This window comes from Thunnus thynnus, chromosome 10, assembly GCF_963924715.1.
Source record: "Thunnus thynnus chromosome 10, fThuThy2.1, whole genome shotgun sequence".
NCBI classification, from domain to species: Eukaryota; Metazoa; Chordata; class Actinopteri; order Scombriformes; family Scombridae; genus Thunnus; species Thunnus thynnus.
Window position 1 is genome coordinate 19590386 of NC_089526.1, and position 21857 is coordinate 19612242.

The 21857-nt window shown below is 38.0% G+C and overlaps 2 protein-coding genes across 3 annotated transcripts; both read left to right on the top strand.

Annotated features, from left to right (window-relative positions):
- The first annotated feature begins 2499 nt into the window (after positions 1-2499).
- On the top strand, positions 2500-12545 carry LOC137191642 (chemerin-like receptor 1). 2 transcript variants are annotated; one of them, XM_067601928.1, is made up of 2 exons: positions 2500-2580; positions 4696-7687. In XM_067601928.1, exon 2 carries the CDS (start codon positions 4716-4718, stop codon positions 5811-5813), a length of 1098 nt encoding a protein of 365 aa, XP_067458029.1. In that variant the 5' UTR covers positions 2500-2580; positions 4696-4715; the 3' UTR covers positions 5814-7687. The 2 variants fall into 2 exon arrangements, with proteins under 2 accessions (XP_067458029.1, XP_067458030.1); XM_067601929.1 differs by lacking the exon at positions 4696-7687 and adding an exon at positions 10777-12545 and having other exon boundaries at positions 2519-2580.
- A 4068-nt stretch (positions 12546-16613) lies between these two features.
- On the top strand, positions 16614-21759 carry LOC137191644 (chemerin-like receptor 1). Its single transcript, XM_067601931.1, has 2 exons — positions 16614-16708; positions 19664-21759. The coding sequence occupies exon 2, from the start codon at positions 19684-19686 to the stop codon at positions 20776-20778; it is 1095 nt and encodes a 364-aa protein (XP_067458032.1). The 5' UTR covers positions 16614-16708; positions 19664-19683; the 3' UTR covers positions 20779-21759.
- The last annotated feature ends 98 nt before the right edge of the window (positions 21760-21857 follow it).

Here is a 21857-nt window from a genome sequence, read left to right on the forward strand (position 1 = left end):
CTAATATCTTGCCATCCTTCTGTGTTGTTGGGGCGGACACATGGGGGATAGAGGACCAGGTTAGGCAAGCAGGACTTGGTGTCCCGGTTCCTGTGAGTTGTCCCCTTAACAGGCTGTTTGTTCCCCCTGCTGTTCACTCACAGGTTATCCACTGGGCCCATGCCTCCCTCTTTGCCTGTCATCCGGGGGTTAAAAGAACCCTGTTCATCATCAGGCAATGCAAGAAGGAGGCGAGAGAGAATGTAGCAGCCTGCCCTACATGTTCATGGAATAAGACTCCTGCGGGTCTCCTCCATCCTCTGCCCATCCCACAGCGCCCCTGGTCAGACATCTCACTGGACTTCATCACAGGTTTGCCACCCTCTGAAGGTAACACAGTTGTCCTCACTGTGGTTGACAGATTTTCTAAGATGGCTCACTTTATACCTTTACCTAAGTTACCCTCAGCCAAGGAAACGGCTGAGGTGGTTCTGCATCATGTGTTCCGCTTGCATGGTTTCCCCAGGGACATGGTGTCTGACCGGGGGCCACAGTTCATCTCCAAGTTCTGGAAGGCCTTCTGCTCACTCATTGGAGCCACAGTCAGCCTCACTTCTGGCTATCACCCCAGTCCAACGGGCAGACAGAGAGACTGAACCAGGAACTGGAGAAGGGCCTTCGCTGTCTCATCTCCAGTTGTCCCTCCTCCTGGAGTAAGAATCTTATCTGGGTCGAATATGCACATAACACCTTGCCTTGCTCTGCCTCTGGTCTTACTCCGTTTCAGTGTGCCTTCGGTTATCAGCCTCCCCTGTTTCCTGAGTTAGAGACTGAAGAAGCAGTTCCATCTGCTCAAGCCCTCATCCTCCGGTGTCGCCGGGTTTGGAGCCGGGCCAGGCTTCAATTGATCAGGGCCACAGCCGGAAACCAGAGGACCCCAGAACCCTCTTACCAACTAAGGCAAAGAGTGTGGCTGTCGGCTCAGGATCTTCTCCTCAGGGTGGAGTCACATAAGCTGGCACCCTGTTTTGTTGGACCTTTCCCTGTATCCAAAGTCATTAACCCTGCTGCTGTCTGTATCAAGCTCCCCAGGACCTGGAGAATTCACCCCACCTTTCACGTTTCCCGTGTCAAGCCCATCTAGGAGAGTCCTCTGGTTCCCTCCTGATCCGGGCCTCATTCAGGACTTTCACTGGTGCCACCGCGATCTTCCTGGTCCGCCTGGAGCCATCCCTTGAGGGGGGGTACTGTCATGAATCATCCTGCCTTTAGATTATGTTTTGTTTTTTCTCTCATTTAGTCCTGAATTTCCTGTTTTATTTTGGTTTCTAACTCTCCTCTGGTTTCAGATCCACTTGCTGCCCTTGTGTGTTTCCTGCTCCTGTCCTCGTCTTCATCCCCTAATGTCCTCCACCTGTGTCTCATTACCCTCACTCCCCTTGTGTTTTTAGTCTATGTGACCCCTGCATCCTGTGCCAGTTCATCTTAGCCCTTAGTCGCAAGTGTTCCAGCATTATCCTCTTTGTTATAGTCTCTAGTGTTTTTGACCCCAGATCTGCCTTTTTTTTTGACTCTGCCTCTGCCTAGCCCTTTTGGTCCTGTTGCCCTCTCTGACTGCCTGCCCGTGTACCGAACCTGCTATTAAAGACTTGTTTTTTGGAACTACTGTTTGAGTCGTGCGTTTAGGTCTAGCCCTGGTGTACCAGACAACCTTGTCAATGGGTAAAATGTATGAAATGCCATGACAATAAAATAAACAAGTATTTTTAAAAAAAGTAAAGGATAAACCCAACCTTTAAGGTAGTTTTGTAATTAAGTACTTATGTGGTTCATTTGTTAGTTAAAATCTGATGCATTCTCATCTTCCATGGAGTCATGTCACAAAACAAAAAGTTAAACATTAGGCATGCAGGGACATTTTACTTATGTGTATGTTTTACTGTATGTATGTTGTGGATTCATTTGATGTATTTGACTGATAATAAAGTGATGCCATTTTGTGCATGCTCAAAACTTCCAATACTATATTAATTCTAAAAACATGTTAGAAAAGATATATCCTAGCATCAGATCAGTTTTATTTGCATGGATACAGAGACACCACAGTTTGTGTCCAGCTTCAAGTGGACGGTGGCAAGAAGGGAGTTGTCTACTATTTTATAAAACTTTCTGGTAATATGTAACTTACATCCAAATGTTGATTCAAACAGTCAACACCAGAGCACCACTGAAAACATGAGAGGTGCTGCAAAGGGTATAATGTAATAAGGGGTATAAAGGGTACAATAAGAGTATAATGTAGTACTATAGTGTATCTAGGGTACAGATGCATTATGTTGCTCATCTATCAATGAAGACAATGTATGATTTTAGAAAATGTGACAACATTTTTTAACCACAATGCATGAACAGCCAAAGTTCATGCAAAAGGGTTTATGGGCTTCAAAAAAGAGAAGTGCATGCTGCTTGTGTCCCCGCCTCAATGAGTGCGTTTACATAACACGTCTGTCCACACATTAGGCTATATTAACTAGTCAGGGTTTGATCAGAGTTATTTCTGCTGCAGACACATCCTCAACTGATTGGAGAGCTTTGAGAAAGGTACTGTACCTTTGTTATTCTCAGAGCTTCATATTTGTAGCGTGATATGAACCCACAAGGTAGAAATAAGACAATAAAAACATCAGATTTTGGATGGACAAAGTATAAGAATGATAATGTTATTATTTATTTCATGTGTTTTGTTCAACAAGGTTGGCTGATGCTCTTTTGCAGTAATGCACTGTTAAGAGTTTGGTAGAATAATAGAGGTATAATAACAAGGACGGACTGAGTCAATAAATGGACAGAAGACTGACAAGGTTCACATTCAGTGGAAACAATCACAGGCAGGCAGAGAACCATTAATAAGAATGGTCTTAAAGTTACAGAGAGGTAAAATGTTTTTAGATGGCATTGCACATTTTTCCACAAGATCGCTGCACTAACAGCAAAGGCAGTTTTCACCAGATCAGGTCTGGTTCGGGGCTCATGGAGCATCACACAGTCACTGAAGCTGGTTAAGTATGGTCCACAGCACCACAACAGCGGAAATGAGATATAAAATGGAGTTTTGCCTACGAGGACTTTGTAGAAATAAGTACTAGTGATTACTATGTCTCTATGACAGGGAAGCCCAACCAACTTTATCATGGAGAAAAGGATTCATTTTGTTTTTGCTAGTAGTGTTTGTGGGAATGTTTTCTACATGCTTAAATTTGTTTCGTAACTCATCAGTAACATGCTAAAAAGTGTTTTGTAATTTCTAAATAAGTCTGATAAAGACTGAAAAACAGGATGCTGACAAAAAAGACACTTGCTATCATTGACCTGTGAAAGATCTATATCTACAAATGCACTGATAGATGATAGCTGAGTATACATGTTCTTTTGCAGCAACACCCTGTTAAGAGTTTAGTAGAAGAATAAAACAAGGACGGACAGAGTCAATAAAGTGGACAGGAAATAGAAAAGGTTCAGGTTCAGTGGAAGCAATCACCAGCAGACAGAGAACCTTTAATAAGAATGGTCTTAAAGTTACACAGAGTGTTTTGGCTTTTAGTTGACATTGCAGATTATTACATGAGACCAATGCACTAACAGCAAAGGCAGTTTTTTTTATCAGGTCTGGTTTGGGGCTCATGGAGCATCAGACAATCACTGGAGCTTATTACCACTACAGAGCACTACAAATGGCAGGAATGAGAAAATGGCACTTTACCAACAAGGGCAATCTAATTTACATAAATAGTGAGCAGGACAGGCCCCAAAAGAGATGCCTGCAGCACACCGTTGGAAGCAGGCAGGAATAGAGGTTTGGTCGTTCCTGCCTTAATGAAAATAGTAACAAAATAAAATAAAAACTGGTATGCTGTTTGTATGTATGTTTGTATTCAGTAAGTTCTATTAGATCCTCCAGAATATCCTCTATACATGATTGTACTATACCATTTTGTTGCACTGCATTTGGACAGTCAGCTTTCTCTGTGAAAGCCACAATTCAGTGGAATGTCCTACCTGATGATTTGAAGAGCTGCAGTTCAGTGCTCAGCTCTGTGGCCACTGAGTCTGGATTTGATCTCATGGTCTTCTCAAATAATCTTGCCTTTGGTTTGACATGCTTACATTGTTGATTTCTGGTTGACATTGTGGGTGTATGCAATGTGCTATTGTGTGTAGCTTTGTATTTTGTATTTTGTATAATGTGTCCTGTGTGTTTTTTGCTTTGTACTGTTTGTTATTGTGCTGTTATATGTTTTAATTATAAGGGACTGCAGATGAAAATTAGCTTGAAGCTAAATCTGGTACAGTGCAACATTTATGTTAAAAACTACACTGTTCCGATAAATAAATACAATACAATGTGGATTTTCTCTGCACTTTCTCTGACACTTTGTTGGTTAACAAGAAAATGGGTATAAATAAATAATAACATGATCAAAAATAATAAAATAATAATAACAATAATAAAATAATAATAATAAAAACAATAAAGTAACCATTTGGACTGTTGACAGAACTTGATACAACTTTGCATAGTTCAAGTCAAATCTTTGTGAAAAGCATCTTCATAGGCTATTTTTGAGAGCTAAATGCATTTTCAATTGTGTGTTGAAATATATATAGATAGATACATACAGGGGGAGATTACATTTGTTCTTCCTTTTACCATTGCAGATCTCAAGACAATAACAGAGATGACTGCTACACCTTCCTATCACACCAATACAACAGGTGTTAGTGAAGAAATTGGCTCTTCTAATGACAACTATGATAATCTGACAAGGTCTCTCAACATCATGTCTGTCGTTATCTACTCCCTGGATTTCGTTCTGGGTGTGCTCGGAAATGGAGTGGTTATCTGGGTGACTGGGTTCAAGATGAAGAAAACAGTGAACACGGTTTGGATCCTCAACCTTGCTGTGGCTGACTTCCTCTTCACAGCTTTCCTTCCTTTTAGTGTGACATACACAGCTCTGGATTTCCACTGGCCTTTCGGCAATTTTATGTGCAAACTGGACAACACAGTAAGATTTCTGAACATGTTTGCCAGTGTCTACATTCTGGTGGTGATCAGTGTGGACAGATATGTGTCTGTGGTGTGGCCAGTCTGGGCCCAGAACAACCGAAATGTACGCAAGGCGTCCTGTGTGAGTCTGGGTGTTTGGGTATTGGGTCTGATACTCAGCGCTCCATGCTTCATCTTCAGGGACCTTTGGCTATCATCTCATGATAAACCAATCATATGCTACGACAACTATGCTTTTTCTAATGACCTCAATAACTCATCTGTGAAACAGTTACAACTGCTTCGTTTAAAGGCCATGACCATCACTCGCTTCCTCCTGGGTTTTGTTGTTCCCTTCACTGTTATTGTCTCCTGTTATGCTGTGATAATCCATCGTCTCAGGAGGAACCGTACCAGGGCCAGCCACTCAAGTCGCCCTTTTAAGATCATCGCTGCTGTTATCGCTGCTTTTTTCCTGTGCTGGGCTCCCTTTTACATCATGACTCTAATTGAGTTATGGTATCAGATTGATAAGTCAAGTAGAGTATTAGAACTTGTCATCACTATTGGGGTCCCTTTAGCCACCAGCCTGGCTTATCTTAACAGTTGCCTGAATCCACTGCTGTATGTCTTCATGGGCCGAGATTTCAAGGATAAAGTTCGCAAATCAATCCTGAATGTATTTGAGACTGCTTTCCGGGAGGAGGTTTCCCGTTTGCACACTGACACAAAGTCAGTGGACACCAGTCAGAGTCTTGACATGTCAATTCTAAGTACTCAAGTATAAGGTTGTGACATGAATAAACAAATACTGAAACTGCACATAAGAAAATAATTTTGACAAAATGTAAATGTATATACATCACCAGTCAAAAGTTTGGACACACTTTCCCATTCAGTTGAATGGGAAAGTATGTCCAAACTTTTGACTGGTACTGTATCAAATTCCTTTTTTATTTCTTTTGTTGTCTTTATAAAAGGACTTAGATTCCCAAATTGAAATGTTGGAACCTGTTGAAGTTTGATTAATGTGAGTTGTATGATTAGCGAACTGATTAGGTCAGGCAAAGAGTACTAGATCTTAACTACACTTACAGTATTAACAATCTGATTGAAGGGACTGATGGTAATATTGTACAATAAGGTAGCAGCTTCATAGTTAACTTGGGTTAGGTGTCCATTATTTCTTAACTTCAAGACAATATAAAATCACAGAAAAATGGAATGGCCCATTTATTTTATGTATGACTGTGGATATGAATATTGTGACATGTACCATGAACCATGAATGATTGTTTGATTGCAATATTTACTCATCATTATTTTCATTATCAAAATATTATTTTTGACTTGGCTTGTGCTTGGAATCTCTTTCTCTAGTATTGCACACTGATACATATGGTGAATACAGATATTATAACCCACACAACTCATTTGCAACACCTCATGATAGTTTCAAAAAAATAAACCCCAAGTGTTGGTGGTAGTGACAGGGCCATGGTTAAAGAGGAAATCATGATTGTGGTTAATCTTTCACCTTTAGATCTGGGGCGCTGTGCTCAAGCTTTCTTCCCTTTTTCACCTCATAATAATTTACTGTAACTACTAAGCTGCCAATCATAAGATATACTTTTTGTTGTTGATTGTTCTTTTTCATTTTATGTTAGACTTTCTTCATAATATTAATTGACCAGCAGAGGGAAGTGTTTTACATTTCAGGTGCTCCTTAGATCAGGGACATAGATGTAGATAAAGGACAGCAAACATCAGACTTCTGAAGTGTATTCCAGTCATCATCAGTCATTTGTGATTATGTATAAATATGTTGAGTAGCTCTATTACTCTATTACTCTGATAAGCTCAGTTGGATAACGTTCATGATGAATTTGTTTACATTTTATTTGTAAAATAGTTTGGACATCAAAGTAAATTTATGATAACTTATTTTAAAATGAATTTTATTTTTTGCACTCTTCTCATGGAGAAAAAAACAAGATCCTTTAACAATATAATTTTAATGGTTTACGCAAAGTATATTTGTAACCCTCTGTCACTGCATATCAGCCTATGTTGTGTTTGAATTAAAAAGTCAACTACAACTCTGAGAGGATTGTGGAAACATTTTTGCCTAGGCCAAACTGTAGAAGCCCTATCTAGCTCTTATACATCCATGGCATGAAGCCAAAAGAGTTCAACTTCTTCCTCATTGCTTCCGTATCTGTGGGGCCCACAGAACAAGTGCACTAGTGACCTTCGCCGGCTGAGCCTGCTACCTCTGGTTTAGCCCTCTGGCTAACTTGAAAGGGGATAAAACAATTCAATCATGCGGCTCTTCTAATGTTTTGTTTGAATTAAAAAGAGAAGTCAACTAGAACTGTGAGTGGATTGTGGAAACATTTTTGCCTAGGCCAAACTATATAAGTGGATTCAGTCGAGCAGTTATTCACTCCAATAATAAAGAATAAACCCACCTTTTATGGTAGCTTTGTAATTGAATAATTATGTGGTTCATTTGTTACTTAAAATCTGATGCATGCTCGTCTTCCATGGGGTCATGTAACAGAACAAAAAGTTAAACATTAGGCATGTGGGGACATTTTACTGTATAGTGTATGTTTTATTGTATGTATGTGGTGGATTTATTTGATGAATTTAAGTGATAATAAAGTGATTCCATTTTGTGCATGCCCAAAACTTCCATAAATGTCACCACAGATTTTGTGACTATTCTGAAGAAATCTTATTGAAAGAGCAATATGAATATTTGCCAGTCTAGACCTAGTCATGATTTTAATTCTAAAATCATGTTAGAAAAGAAATAACCTAGCTTCAGATCAGTTTTGCTTGCAGGGATACAGAGACACCACAGTTTGTGTCCAGCTTCAAGTGGATAGTGGCAAGAGGGGAGTTGTCTATTATTTTATAAAATTCTCTGGCAATATGTAACTTACATTCAGATGTTGTTTTCATTAGTGCTCTTGCGTTGACTGTTCAAATCAACATCTGTGTATAATAAGGTTATAATGTAGTAATATACTGTATTTACAATACATATAAATTATGTATCTCATCTATCAATGAAGACAATGTATGATTTTAGAAAATGTGACAACATTTTTTAATCACAATGCATGAACAGCCAAAGTTTATGCAAAAGGGCTAATGGGCTTCAAAAAAGAGAAATGCATACTGCTTGTGTCCCCGCGTCAATTAATGTGTTTACATAACACATTTGTCAACACATTGGGTCATATTAACCTGTCAGGGTTTGATCAGTGTTATTTCTGCTGCAGACACATCCTGACCTAACCAAAGGGCTTTGAGAGAGGTACTGTACCTTTGTTATTCTCAGAGTTTCATATTTGTAGTGTGATATGAATCCACAAGGTAGAAATAAGGCGGTAAAAACATCAGATTTTGGATGGACAAGGTATGAGAATGGTAATGTTATTAATCATTTCATCTATTTTGTTAAATAAGGTTGGCTGATACTGTTTTGCAGTAACACACTGTTAAGAGGTTGATAGAATTATAGCGGTATAATAAGAAGGACAGACTGGGTCAATAAATGGACAGAAAACTGACAAGGTTCAGATTTAGTGGAAGCAATCACAGGCAGGCAGAGAACCGTTAATAAGACTGGTCTTAAAGTTACAGAGAGGTAAAATATTTAGATTTTTATATGACATTGCACATTTTTCCATGAGATCCCTGCACAAACAGCAAAGGCAGTTTTTACAAGATTTGGTCTGGTTCGGGGCTCATGGAATATCAAACAATCACTGGAGCTGATTAAGTATGGTCCACAGCACCACGACAGCAGAAATGAGATATAAAATGGAGTTTTGCCTACAAGGGCTTTGTAGAAATAAGTACTAGTGGTTATTATGTCTCTATGATAGGGAAGCCCAACCAACTTTATCATGTAGCATGCAGTGATGAGTGTTGTAATTATCACTAGGGATGAACCTGCGGTCCGCAGAGGCAGCAGCATGTGGATATATGACATCCCCAAAATCCATAAATGAGAGAAAAAACCCAAGTCCTCCTTTACTATCCAAAGGGAAGCTGCTGTTTCTGTACAAGTCAAGCTTCAGTCACAGTTTATCAACAAGGTACATGATATTGAATTGTAAATATATCATCAAGTCAGTTACCAAGATATTTGTATTCTGTGACACTCTCAATATTAAACCCAGAGTGGAGTATGTACTGTATATTATGGTAATTACTGTATGTCTTTGAATCTGGAGAAAAGGATTCATTTTGTTTTTGCTAGTAGTGTTTGTGGGAATGTTTTCTACATGCTTAAATTTGTTTCGTAACTCATCAGTAACATGCTAAAAAGTGTTTTGTAATTTCTAAATAAGTCTGATAAAGACTGAAAAACAGGATGCTGACAAAAAGGACACTTGCTATCATTGACCTGTGAAAGATCTATATCTACAAATGCACTGATAGATGATAGCTGAGTATACATGTTCTTTTGCAGCAACACTCTGTTAAGAGTTTAGTAGAATAATAAAACAAGGACGATCAGAGTCAATAAAATGGACAGGAAATAGAAAAGCTTCAGGTTCAGTGGAAGCAATCACCAGCAGGCAGAGAACCTTTAATAAGAGTGGTCTTAAAGTTATACAGAGGATAAGTGTTTTAGCTTTTAGCTGACATTGCAGATTATTACATGAGACCAATGCACTAACAGCAAAGGCAGTTTTTTTTTATCAGGTCTGGTTTGGGGCTCATGGAGCATCAGACAATCACTGGAGCTTATTAAGTATGGGCCAGAGCACCACAAATGGCAGGAATGAGAAAATGGCACTTTACCAACAAGGGCAATCTCATTTACATAAATAGTGAGCAGAACAGGCCTGTAAAGTGATGCCTGCGGCACACCCTTGGTAACAGTCAGGAACTGAGATTTGGGCATTCCTGCCTTAATAAAAAATAATAATGAAATTAAATAAAAAATGGTATGCTGTCAGTAAGTTCTATTAGATCCTCCAGAATATCCTCTATACATGATTGTACTATACCATTTTGTTGCACTGCATTTGGACAGTCAGCTTTCTCTGTGAAAGCCACAATTCAGTGGAATGTCCTACCTGATGATTTGAAGAGCTGCAGTTCAGTGCTCAGCTCTGTGGCCACTGAGTCTGGATTTGATCTCATGGTCTTCTCAAATAATCTTGCCTTTGGTTTGACATGCTTACATTGTTGATTTCTGGTTGACATTGTGGGTGTATGCGATGTGCTATTGTGTGTAGCTTTGTATTTTGTATTTTGTATAATGTGTCCTGTGTGTTTTTTGCTTTGTACTGTGTGTTATTGTGCTGTTATATGTTTTAATTATAAGGGGCTGCAGATGAAAATTAGCTTGAAGCTAAATCTGGTACAGTGCATCATTTATGTTAAAAACTGTACACTGTCCCAATAAATAAATACAATACGATGTGGATTTTCTCTGCACTTTCTCTGACACTTTGTTGGTTAACAAGAAAATGGGTATAAATAAATAATAACATGATCAAAAATAATATAATAATAATAATAAAAACAATAAAGTAACTATTTGGACTGTCGACAGAGGAACTTCATACAACTTTGCATAGTTCAAGTCAAATCTTTGTGAAAAGCATCTTCATAGGCTATTTTTGAGAGCTAAATGCATTTTCAATTGTGTGTTGAAATATATATAGATAGATACATACAGGGGGAGATTACATTTGTTCTTCCTTTTACCATTGCAGATCTCAAGACAATAACAGAGATGACTGCTACACCTTCCTATCACACCAATACAACAGGTGAAGAAATTGGCTCTTCTAATGACATCTATGCTGATCTGAGAGGGTCTCTCAACATCATGTCTGTCGTTATCTACTCCCTGGATTTCGTTCTGGGTGTGCTCGGAAATGGAGTGGTTATCTGGGTGACTGGGTACAAGATGAAGAAAACAGTAAACACAGTTTGGATCCTCAACCTTGCTGTGGCTGACTTCCTCTTCACAGCTTTCCTTCCTTTTAGTGCGACGTACACAGCTCTGGGTTTCCACTGGCCTTTCGGCAATTTCATGTGCAAACTGGACAACACAGTAAGATTTCTGAACATGTTTGCCAGTGTCTACATTCTGGTAGTGATCAGTGTGGACAGATATGTGTCTGTGGTGTGGCCAGTCTGGGCCCAGAACAACCGAAATGTACGCAAAGCGTCCTGTGTGAGTCTGGGTGTCTGGGTATTGGGTCTGATACTCAGCACTCCATGCTTCATCTTCAGGGACCTTTGGCTATCACCTCATGATGAAACAATCAGATGCTACGACAACTATGCCTTTTCTGATGACTTCGATAACCCATCTGTGATACAGTTACTAATGCTTCGTTTTAAGGCCATGACCATCACTCGCTTCCTCCTGGGTTTTGTTGTTCCCTTCACTGTCATTGTCTCCTGTTATGCTGTGATAATCCATCGTCTCAGGAGGAACCGTACCAGGGCCAGCCACTCAAGTCGCCCCTTTAAGATCATCGCTGCTGTTATCACTGCTTTTTTCCTGTGCTGGGCTCCCTTTTACATCATGACTCTAATAGAGTTATGGTATCACATTGATAATAGGTCAAGTGAAGTATTAAAACTTGTCATCACTATCGGGGTCCCTTTAGCCACCAGCCTGGCCTATCTTAACAGTTGCCTGAATCCACTGCTGTATGTCTTCATGGGCCGAGATTTCAAGGATAAAGTTCGCAAATCCATCCTGAATGTATTTGAGACTGCTTTCCGGGAGGAGGTTTCCCGTTTGCACACTGACACAAAGTCAGTGGACACCAGTCAGAGTCTTGACATGTCAATTCTAAATACTCAAGTATAAGGTTGTGACATGAATAAACAAATACTGAAACTGCACATAAGAAAATAATTTTGACACAAATGTAAATGTATATACATCACCAGTCAAAAGTTTGGACATACTTTCCCAATGGGAAAGTGTGTCCAAACTTTTGACTGGTACTGTATCAAATTCCTTTTTTATTTCTTTTGTTGTCTTTATAAAATGACTTAGATTCCCAAATTGAAATGTTGGAACCTGTTGAAGTTTGATTAATTTGAGTTGTATGATTAGCAAACTGATTAGGTCAGGCAAAGAGTACTAGATCTTAACTGCACTTACAGTATTTACAATCTGATTGAAGGGACTGATGGTAATATTGTACAATAAGGTAGCAGCTTCATAGTTAACTTGGGTTAGGTGTCTATTATTTCTTAACCTCAAGACAATATAAAATCACAGAAAAATGGAATGGCCCATTTATTTTATGTATGACTGTGGATATGAATATTGTGACATGTACCATGAACCATGAATGATTGTTATTGCAATACTTGCTCATCATTATTTTTACATTTTCAAAATATTATTTTTGACATGGCTTGTGCCTGGAATCTCTTTCTCTGGTATTGCACACTGATATATATATGGTGAATACAAATATTATAACCCACACAACTCATTTGCAACACCTCATGATAGTTTCAAAAAAATAAACCCCAAGTGTTGGTGGTAGTGACAGGGCCAAGGTTGAAGAGGAAATCATGATTGTGGTTTATCTTTCATCTTTAGATCTGGGGCGCTGTGCTCAAGCTTTCTTCCCTTTTTCACCCCATAATAATTTACTGTAACTACTAAGCTGTCAATCATAAGAAATACTTTTTGTTGTTGATTGTTCTTTTTCATTTTATGTTAGAATTTCTTCATAATATTAATTGACCAACAGAGGGAACTGTTTTACATTTCAGGTGCTTCTTAGATCTAGGACATAAATGTAGACAAAGGACAGCAAACTTCAGTCTTGTGAAGTGTTTTCCAGTCATCGTCATTTGTGATTATGTATAAATATGTTAAGTAGCTCTATTACTCTATTACTCTGATCAGCTCAGTTGGATAACGTTCATGATGAATTTGTTTACATTTTATTTGTAAAATAGTTCGGACATCAAAGTAAATTTATAATAACTTATTTTAAAATGAATTTTATTTTTTACACTCTTCTCATGGAGAAAAAAACAAGATCCTTTCACAATATAATTTTAATGGTTTACGCAAAGTATATTTGTAAATCTCTGTCACTGCATATCAGCCTATGTTGTGTTTGAATTAAAAAGAGAAGTCAACTACAACTCTGAGTGGATTGTGGAAACGTTTTTGCCTAGGCCAAACTACATAAGTTGATTCAGTTAAGCAGTTATTCACTCCAATAATAAAGAATAAACCCACCTTTTATGGTAGCTTTGTAATTGAATAATTATGTGGTTCATTTCTTAGTTAAAATCTGATGCATGCTCGTCTTCCATGGGGTCATGTAACAGAACAAAAAGTTAAACATTAGGTATACAGAGACATTTTACTGTATAGTGTATGTTTTATTGTATGTATGTGGTGGATTTATTTGATGGATTTAAGTGATAATAAAGTAATGCCATTTTGTGCATGCTCAAAACTTACATAAATGTCACCACAGATGTTGTGACTATTCTGAAGAAATCTTATTGAAAGAGCAATAGGAATATTTGCCAATCTAGACCTAGTCATGATTTTAATTCTAAAATCATGTTAGAAAAGAAATAACCTAGCTTCAGATCAGTTTTGCTTGCAGGGATACAGAGACACCACAGTTTGTGTCCAGCTTCAAGTGGATAGTGGCAAGAAGGGAGTTGTCTTCTATTTTATAAAACTCTCTGGCAATATGTAACTTACATTCAGATGTTGTTTTCATTAGTGCTCTTGTGTTGACTGTTCAAATCAACATCGGTATAATAAGGTTATAATGTAGTAATATACTGTATTTACAATGCATATAAATTATGTATCTCATCTATCAATGAAGACAATGTATGATTTTAGAAAATGTGACAACATTTTTAACCACAATGCATCAACAGCCAAAGTGTATGCAAAAGGGTTAATGGGCTTCAAAAAACAGGAATGCATACTGCTTGTGTCCCCGTGTCAATTAATTTGTTTACATACCACATTTGTCCACACATTAGGTTATATTAACCTGTCAGGGTTTGATCAGAGTTATTTCTGCTGCAGACACATCCTCACCTGACTGGAGAGCTTTGAGAGAGGTACTGTACCTTTGTTATTCTCAGAGTTTCATATTTGTAGCGTGATATGAATCCACAAGGTAGAAATAAGACGGTAAAAACATCAGATTTTGGATGGACAAAGTATAAGAATGATTATGTTATTATTTATTTCACTTGTTTTGTTCAACAAGGTTGGCTGATGCTCTTTTGCAGTAACACACTGTTAAGAGGTTGATAGAATAATAAAGGTATAATAACAAGGACAGACTGAGTCAATAAATGGACGGAAAACTGACAAGGTTCACATTCAGTGGAAACAATCACAGGCAGGCAGAGAACCATTAATAAGACTGGTCTTAAAGTTACAGAGAGGTAAAATATTTAGATTTTTATATGGCATTGCACATTTTTCCATGAGATTGCTGCACTAACAGTAAAGGCAGATTTTACACGATCAAGTCTGGTTCGGGGCTCATGGAGCATCAAACAATCACTGGAGCTGATTAAGTATGGTCCACAGCACCACAACAGCGGAAATGAGATATAAAATGGAGCTTTACCAACAAGGGTTTTGTAGAAATAAGTACTAGTGGTTATTATGTCTCTATGATAGGGAAGCCCAACCAACTTTATCATGTAGCATGCAGTGATGAGTGTTGTAATTATCACTAGGGATGAACCTGTGGTCCCCAGAGGCAGCGGCATGTGGATATATGACATCCCCAAAATCCATAAATGAGAGAAAAACCCCAGTCCTCCTTTACTACCCAAAGGGAAGCTGCTGTTTCTGTACAAGTCAAGCTTCAGTCACAGTTTATCAACAAGGTACATGATATTGAATTGAAAATATATCATCAAGTCAGATACCAAGATATTTGTATTCTGTGACACTCTCCATATTAAACCCAGAGTGGAGTATGTACTGTATATTATGGTAATTACTGTATGTCTTTGAATCTGGAGAAAAGGATTCATTTTGTTTTTGCTAGTAGTGTTTGTGGGAATGTTTTCTACAAGAGTGAATTTGTTTCATAAGTCATGACTAACATGCCAAAAAGTGTTTTGTAATTTCTAAATAAGTCTGATAAAGACTGAAAAACAGGATGCTGACTAAAAGGAACACTTGCTATCATAGACCTTTGAAAGATCTATATCTACAAATGCACTGATAGATGATAGCTGAGTATACATGTTCTTTTGCAGCAACACCCTGTTAAGAGTTTAGTAGAATAATAAAACAAGGACAGACAGAGTCAATAAAATGGACAGGGAATAGAAAAGCTTCAGGTTCAGTGGAAGCAATCACCTGCAAGCAGAGAACCTTTAATTTAATGGTCTTAAAGTTACACAGAGGTAAAGTGTTTTAGCTTTTAGCTGACATTGCAGATTATTACATGAGACCACTGCTCTAACAGCAAAGGCAGTTTTTTTTATCAGGTCCGGTTTGGGGCTCATGGACCATCAGACTGGAGCTGATTATATATGGTCCAGAGCACCACAAATGGCAGGAATGAGAAAATGGCAGTTTACCAACAAGGACAATCTAATTTACATAAATAGTGAGCAGAACAGGCCTGTAAAGTGATGCCTGCAGCACACCCTTGGTAACAGTTAGGAACTGAGATTTGGGCATTCCTGCCTTAATAAAAAATAATAATGAAATTAAATAAAAATTGGTATGCTGTTTGTATGTGGATTTTCACTGCAGACTGATGATTATGTTGAACTAAGTTAAGACTTGCACAAAAAGTTGAGAATTATTTCTCACCTTTTCTTCAAATAATTTGTCGGTTAATGAGAAAAAAGGATTAATGAAATAATAATAATAAATAATGAAGTAATCATTTGGACTGTCAACAGAGGATCTTCCTACAACTTTGCATAGTTCAAGAGGCCAGTCTGGGCCCAGAACCACCTAAATGTACGCTCACTGTGTGAGTCTGGGTGTTTGGGTACTGGGTCTGATACTCAGCCTTCCATACTTCATTTTCAGGGACATTGGGCCATCATTTGATGAAGAAACAATCATCAACTGCTACGACAACTATGCCTTTTCTGATGACTACAAAACACCGTCTGTGAATCAGTAATAAGGCCATGACCATCACCATAAAATATTGTCAGATGCTGCTCGGACTTTCTTGCGATATAATGTAATATGTAACCTACATCCAGATGTTGATTAAAATGGTAAATGACAAAACACAAGAGCACCAACACAGTAAAAGTGTGAGGTGCTAAAAAGGGTTTAATGTAATATAAATAGTATAAAAGGGTATAGTAAGGTTATAATGTAGTACTATACTGTATATACAGCACATACACATTATGTAGCTCATCTATGAATGAAGACAAGGTATGGTTTTAGAACATGTGACAAAAATTATTTTAATCACAATGCACGAAAAGCAAAAGTTTAGGCAAAAGGGTTTGTTGGCTTCTAAAGTGAGAATTGCATGCTGCTTGTGTCCCCGCCTTGATGAGTGCGATGACATACCACATTTGTCCACACATTAGGTTATATTAACCTGTCAGGGTTTGATCCGAGTTATTTCTGCTGCAGACACATCCTCACCTGACTGGAGAGCTTTGAGAGAGGTACTGTACCTTCGTTATTCTCAGAATTTCATATTTGTAGCGTGATATGAATCCACAAGGTAGAAATAAGACAATAAAAACATCAGATTTTGGATGGACAAAGTATAAGAATGATTATGTTATTATTTATTTCACATGTTTTGTTCAACAAGGTTGGCTGATGCTCTTTTGCAGTAACACACTGTTAAGAGTTTGGTAGAATAATAGAGTTATAATAACAAGGACAGACTGAGTCAATAAATGGACAGAAAACTGACAAGGTTCACATTCAGTGGAAACAATCACAGGCAGGCAGAGAACCATTAATAAGAATGGTCTTAAAGTTACAGAGAGGTAAAATATTTTTAGATTGCATTGCACATTTTTCCACAAGATCCCTGCACTAACAGTAAAGGCAGTTTTCACCAGATCAGGTCTGGTTCGGGGCTCAAGCAGCATCAAACAGTCAGTTTTGCCTATGAGGACTTAGTAGAAATAAGTACTAGTGGTTATTATGTCTCTATGACAGGGAAGCCCAACCAACTTTATCATGTAGTATGCAGTGATGAGTGTTGTAATTATCACTAGAGATGAACCTGTGGTCCCCAGAGGCAGCGGCATGTGGATATATGACATCCCCAAAATCCATAAATGAGAAAAAAAACCCGAGTCCTCCTTTACTACCCAAAGGGAAGCTGCTGTCTCTGTACAAGTCAAGCTTCAGTCACAGTTTATCAACAAGGTACATGATATTGAATTGAAAATATATCATCAAGTCAGATGCCAAGATATTTGTATTCTGTGACACTCTCCATATTAAACTCAGTGTGGAGTATGTATTGTATATTATGCTAATTGCTGTATGTCTTATTTTGTTTTTGCCAGTAGTGTTTGTGGGAGTGTTTTCTACATGATTAAATTTGTTTCATCACTCATGACTACCATGCCAAAATATGTTTCGTAATTTCAGAAGAAATCTGACAAAGAGTAAAAAACAGGAAGCTGACAAAAGGAACATTTCCCAACATAGTGAAATACTAGTAGTACTATACTATAGATACAAATGCACTGAAAGATCTTTTGCAGCAACACCTTGTTAAGAGTTTAGTAGAAGAATAAAACAAGGACGGACAGAGTCAATAAAGTGGACAGGAAATAGAAAAGGTTCAGGTTCAGTGGAAGCAATCACCAGCAGACAGAGAACCTTTAATAAGAATGGTCTTAAAGTTACACAGAGTGTTTTGGCTTTTAGCTGACGTTGCAGATTATTACATGAGACCAATGCACTAACAGCAAAGGCAGTTTTTTTATCAGGTCTGATTTGGGGCTGTGAAAGAAAATTGAATAGTAGGTTATCATTTTATAAATCTTTTGTATATATGTTACAAATGTTTTCAAACTAAGGAGTCAATGTTTGTTATCAACTGAATGTGATGTAATGTCATCGTCATTTTGGGGACACATGTTGGTGAAGAAATCCTACTCCTAGGCTAGTTGAACTCTTGAACCTGTTTCTATCTGAGGATTGCTTGCTGACCTCTGGGGTTAGCTAGAGATATCTTTGTCTTAAGCCTACTGTTTTAGAGACCATGCTTGTTTGTAAGAAGGTGTAATGGTTTGTGGAAGTGTCAACTTAGGGACCAGACTGTTTTTAGCTTTGCTTCTGGAGAGGTATAAAGCTGTCTAGTTTGAGTTCACAATCTTTAGAAAAAGGGCTGGCTTTAGGGAAAGGGCCAGCTGAACAACATGCTTTCTCTCCAAAAATACAAGATGATTGTATTTTTGTTTGTGTTTGGACTTTTGTATAATTGTTACTGATGATGTGATGGATTGTACAGTGTTTACAACTGCTTCAACAAGTAACAATGTTTAATGCTTTCTTTATGTCTCCATGTGCCTTCTTTCTTGAGAGAAAATTTCCACAAAAGGGCTCATGGAGCATCAGACAATCACTGGAGCTTATTAGCACTACAGAGCACTACAAATGGCAGGAATGAGAAAATGGCACTTTACCAACAAGGGCAATCTAATTTACATAAATAGTGAGCAGGACAGGCCCCAAAAGAGATGCCTGCGGCACACCCTTGGAAGCAGGCAGGAATAGAGGTTTGGTCGTTCCTGCCTTAATGAAAATACTAACAAAATAAAATAAAAAATGGTATGCTGTTTGCATGTATGTTTGTATTCAGTAAGTTCTATTAGATCCTCCAGAATATCTTCTATACATGATTGTACTATACCATTTTGTTGCACTGCATTTGGACAGTCAGCTTTCTCTGTGAAAGCCACAATTCAGTGGAATGTCCTACCTGATGATATGAAGAGCTGCAGTTCAGTGCACAGCTCTGTGGCCACTGAGTCTGGATTTGATCTCATGGTCTTCTCAAATAATCTTGCCTTTGGTTTGACATGCTTACATTGTTGATTTCTGGTTGACATTGTGGGTGTATGCGATGTGCTATTGTGTGTAGCTTTGTATTTTGTATTTTGTATAATGTGTCCTGTGTGTTTTTTGCTTTGTACTGTTTGTTATTGTGCTGTTATATGTTTTAATTATAAGGGACTGGAGATGAAAATTTGCTTGAAGCTAAATATGGTACAGTGCATCATTTATGTTAAAAACTGTACACTGTCCCGATAAATAAATACAATACAATGTGGATTTTCTCTGCACTTTCTCTAACACTTTGTTGGTTAACAAGAAAATGGGTATAAATAAATAATAACATGATCAAAAATAATTAAAAAAAAAAAAAAATAAAATAAAATAATAATAATAAAAACAATAAAGTAACCATTTGGACTGTCGACAGAGGAACTTGATACAACTTTGCATAGTTCAAGTCAAATCTTTGTGAAAAGCATCTTCATAGGCTATTTTTGAGAGCTAAATGCATTTTCAATTGTGTGTTGAAATATATATGGATAGATACATACAGGGGGAGATTACATTTGTTCTTCCTTTTACCATTGCAGATCTCAAGACAATAACAGAGATGACTGCTACACCTTCCTATCACACCAATACAACAGGTGAAGAAATTGGCTCTTCTAATGACATCTATGCTGATCTGAGAGGGTCTCTCAACATCATGTCTGTCGTTATCTACTCCCTGGATTTCGTTCTGGGTGTGCTCGGAAATGGAGTGGTTATCTGGGTGACTGGGTTCAAGATGAAGAAAACAGTGAACACAGTTTGGATCCTCAACCTTGCTGTGGCTGACTTCCTCTTCACAGCTTTCCTTCCTTTTAGTGCGACGTACACAGCTCTGGGTTTCCACTGGCCTTTCGGCAAGTTCATGTGCAAACTGGACAACACAGTAAGATTTCTGAACATGTTTGCCAGTGTCTACATTCTGGTGGTGATCAGTGTGGACAGATATGTGTCTGTGGTGTGGCCAGTCTGGGCCCAGAACAACCGAAATGTACGCAAGGCGTCCTGTGTGAGTCTGGGTGTTTGGGTATTGGGTCTGATACTCAGCTCTCCATGCTTCATCTTCAGGGACCTTTGGCCATCATCTCATGATAAACCAATCATATGCTACGACAACTATGCCTTTTCTGATGACTACAAAACACCATCTGTGAAACAGTTACGACTGCTTCGTTTAAAGGCCATGACCATCACTCGCTTCCTCCTGGGTTTTGTTGTTCCCTTCACTGTCATTGTCTCCTGTTATGCTGTGATAATCCATCGTCTCAGGAGGAACCGTACCAGGGCCAGCCACTCAAGTCGCCCCTTTAAGATCATCGCTGCTGTTATCACTGCTTTTTTCCTGTGCTGGGCTCCCTATTACATCATGACTCTAATAGAGTTATGGCATCACATTGATAATAGGTCAAGTGAAGTATTAAAACTTGTCGTCACTATTGGGGTCCCTTTAGCCACCAGCCTGGCCTATCTTAACAGTTGCCTGAATCCACTGCTGTATGTCTTCATGGGCCAAGATTTCAAGGATAAAGTTCGCAAATCCATCCTGAATGTATTTGAGACTGCTTTCCGGGAGGAGGTTTCCCGTTTGCACACTGACACAAAGTCAGTGGACACCAGTCAGAGTCTTGACATGTCAATTCTAAATACTCAAGTATAAGGTTGTGACATGAATAAACAAATACTGAAACTGCACATAAGAAAATAATTTTGACACAAATGTAAATGTATATACATCACCAGTCAAAAGTTTGGACACACTTTCCCATTGGGAAAGTGTGTCCAAACTTGACTGGTACTGTATCAAATTCCTTTTTTATTTCTTTTGTTGTCTTTATAAAAATGACTTAGATTCCCAAATTGAAATGTTGGAACCTGTTGAAGTTTGATTAATTTGAGTTGTATGATTAGCGAACTGATTAGGTCAGGCAAAGAGTACTAGATCTTAACTGCACTTACAGTATTAACAATCTGATTGAAGGGACTGGTGGTAATATTGTACAATAAGGTAGCATCTTCATAGTTAACTTGGGTTAGGTGTCTATTATTTGTTAACCTCAAGACAATATAAAATCACAGAAAAATGGAATGGCCCATTTATTTTATGTATGACTGTGGATATGAACATTGTAACAGGTACCATGAGCCATGAATGATTGTTAGTGCAATACTTGCTCATCATTATTTTTACATTGTCAAAATATTATTTTTGACATGGCTTGTGCCTGGAATCTCTTTCTCTAGTATTGTTCTTCTTAGATCAAGGACATAGACATAGATAAAGGACAGCAAACTTCAGTCTTGTGAAGTGTTTTCCAGTCATCATCAGTCATTTGTGATTATGTATAAATATGTTGAGTAGCTCTATTGCTCTATTACTCTGATAAGCTCAGTTGGATAATGTTCATGATGAATTTGTATACATTTTATTTGTAAAATAGGTCGGACATCAAAGTAAATTTATGATAACTTATTTTAAAATGAATTTTATTTTTTACACTCTTCTCATGGAGAAAAAAACAAGATCCTTTCACAATATAATTTTAATGGTTTACGCAAAGTATATTTGTAACCCTCTGTCACTGCATATCAGCCTATGTTGTGTTTGAATTAAAAAGTCAACTACAACTCTGAGAGGATTGTGGAAACATTTTTGCCTAGACCAAACTGTAGAAGCCCTATCTAGCTCTTATACATCCATGGCATGAAGCCAAAAAAGTTCAACTTCTTCCCCATTGC

Bases quoted from the DNA above. Each gene is read 5' to 3' on its own strand.
- LOC137191642 (XM_067601928.1), top strand. From the start codon at position 4,716: ATGACTGCTACACCTTCCTATCACACCAATACAACAGGTGTTAGTGAA.
- LOC137191644 (XM_067601931.1), top strand. From the start codon at position 19,684: ATGACTGCTACACCTTCCTATCACACCAATACAACAGGTGAAGAAATT.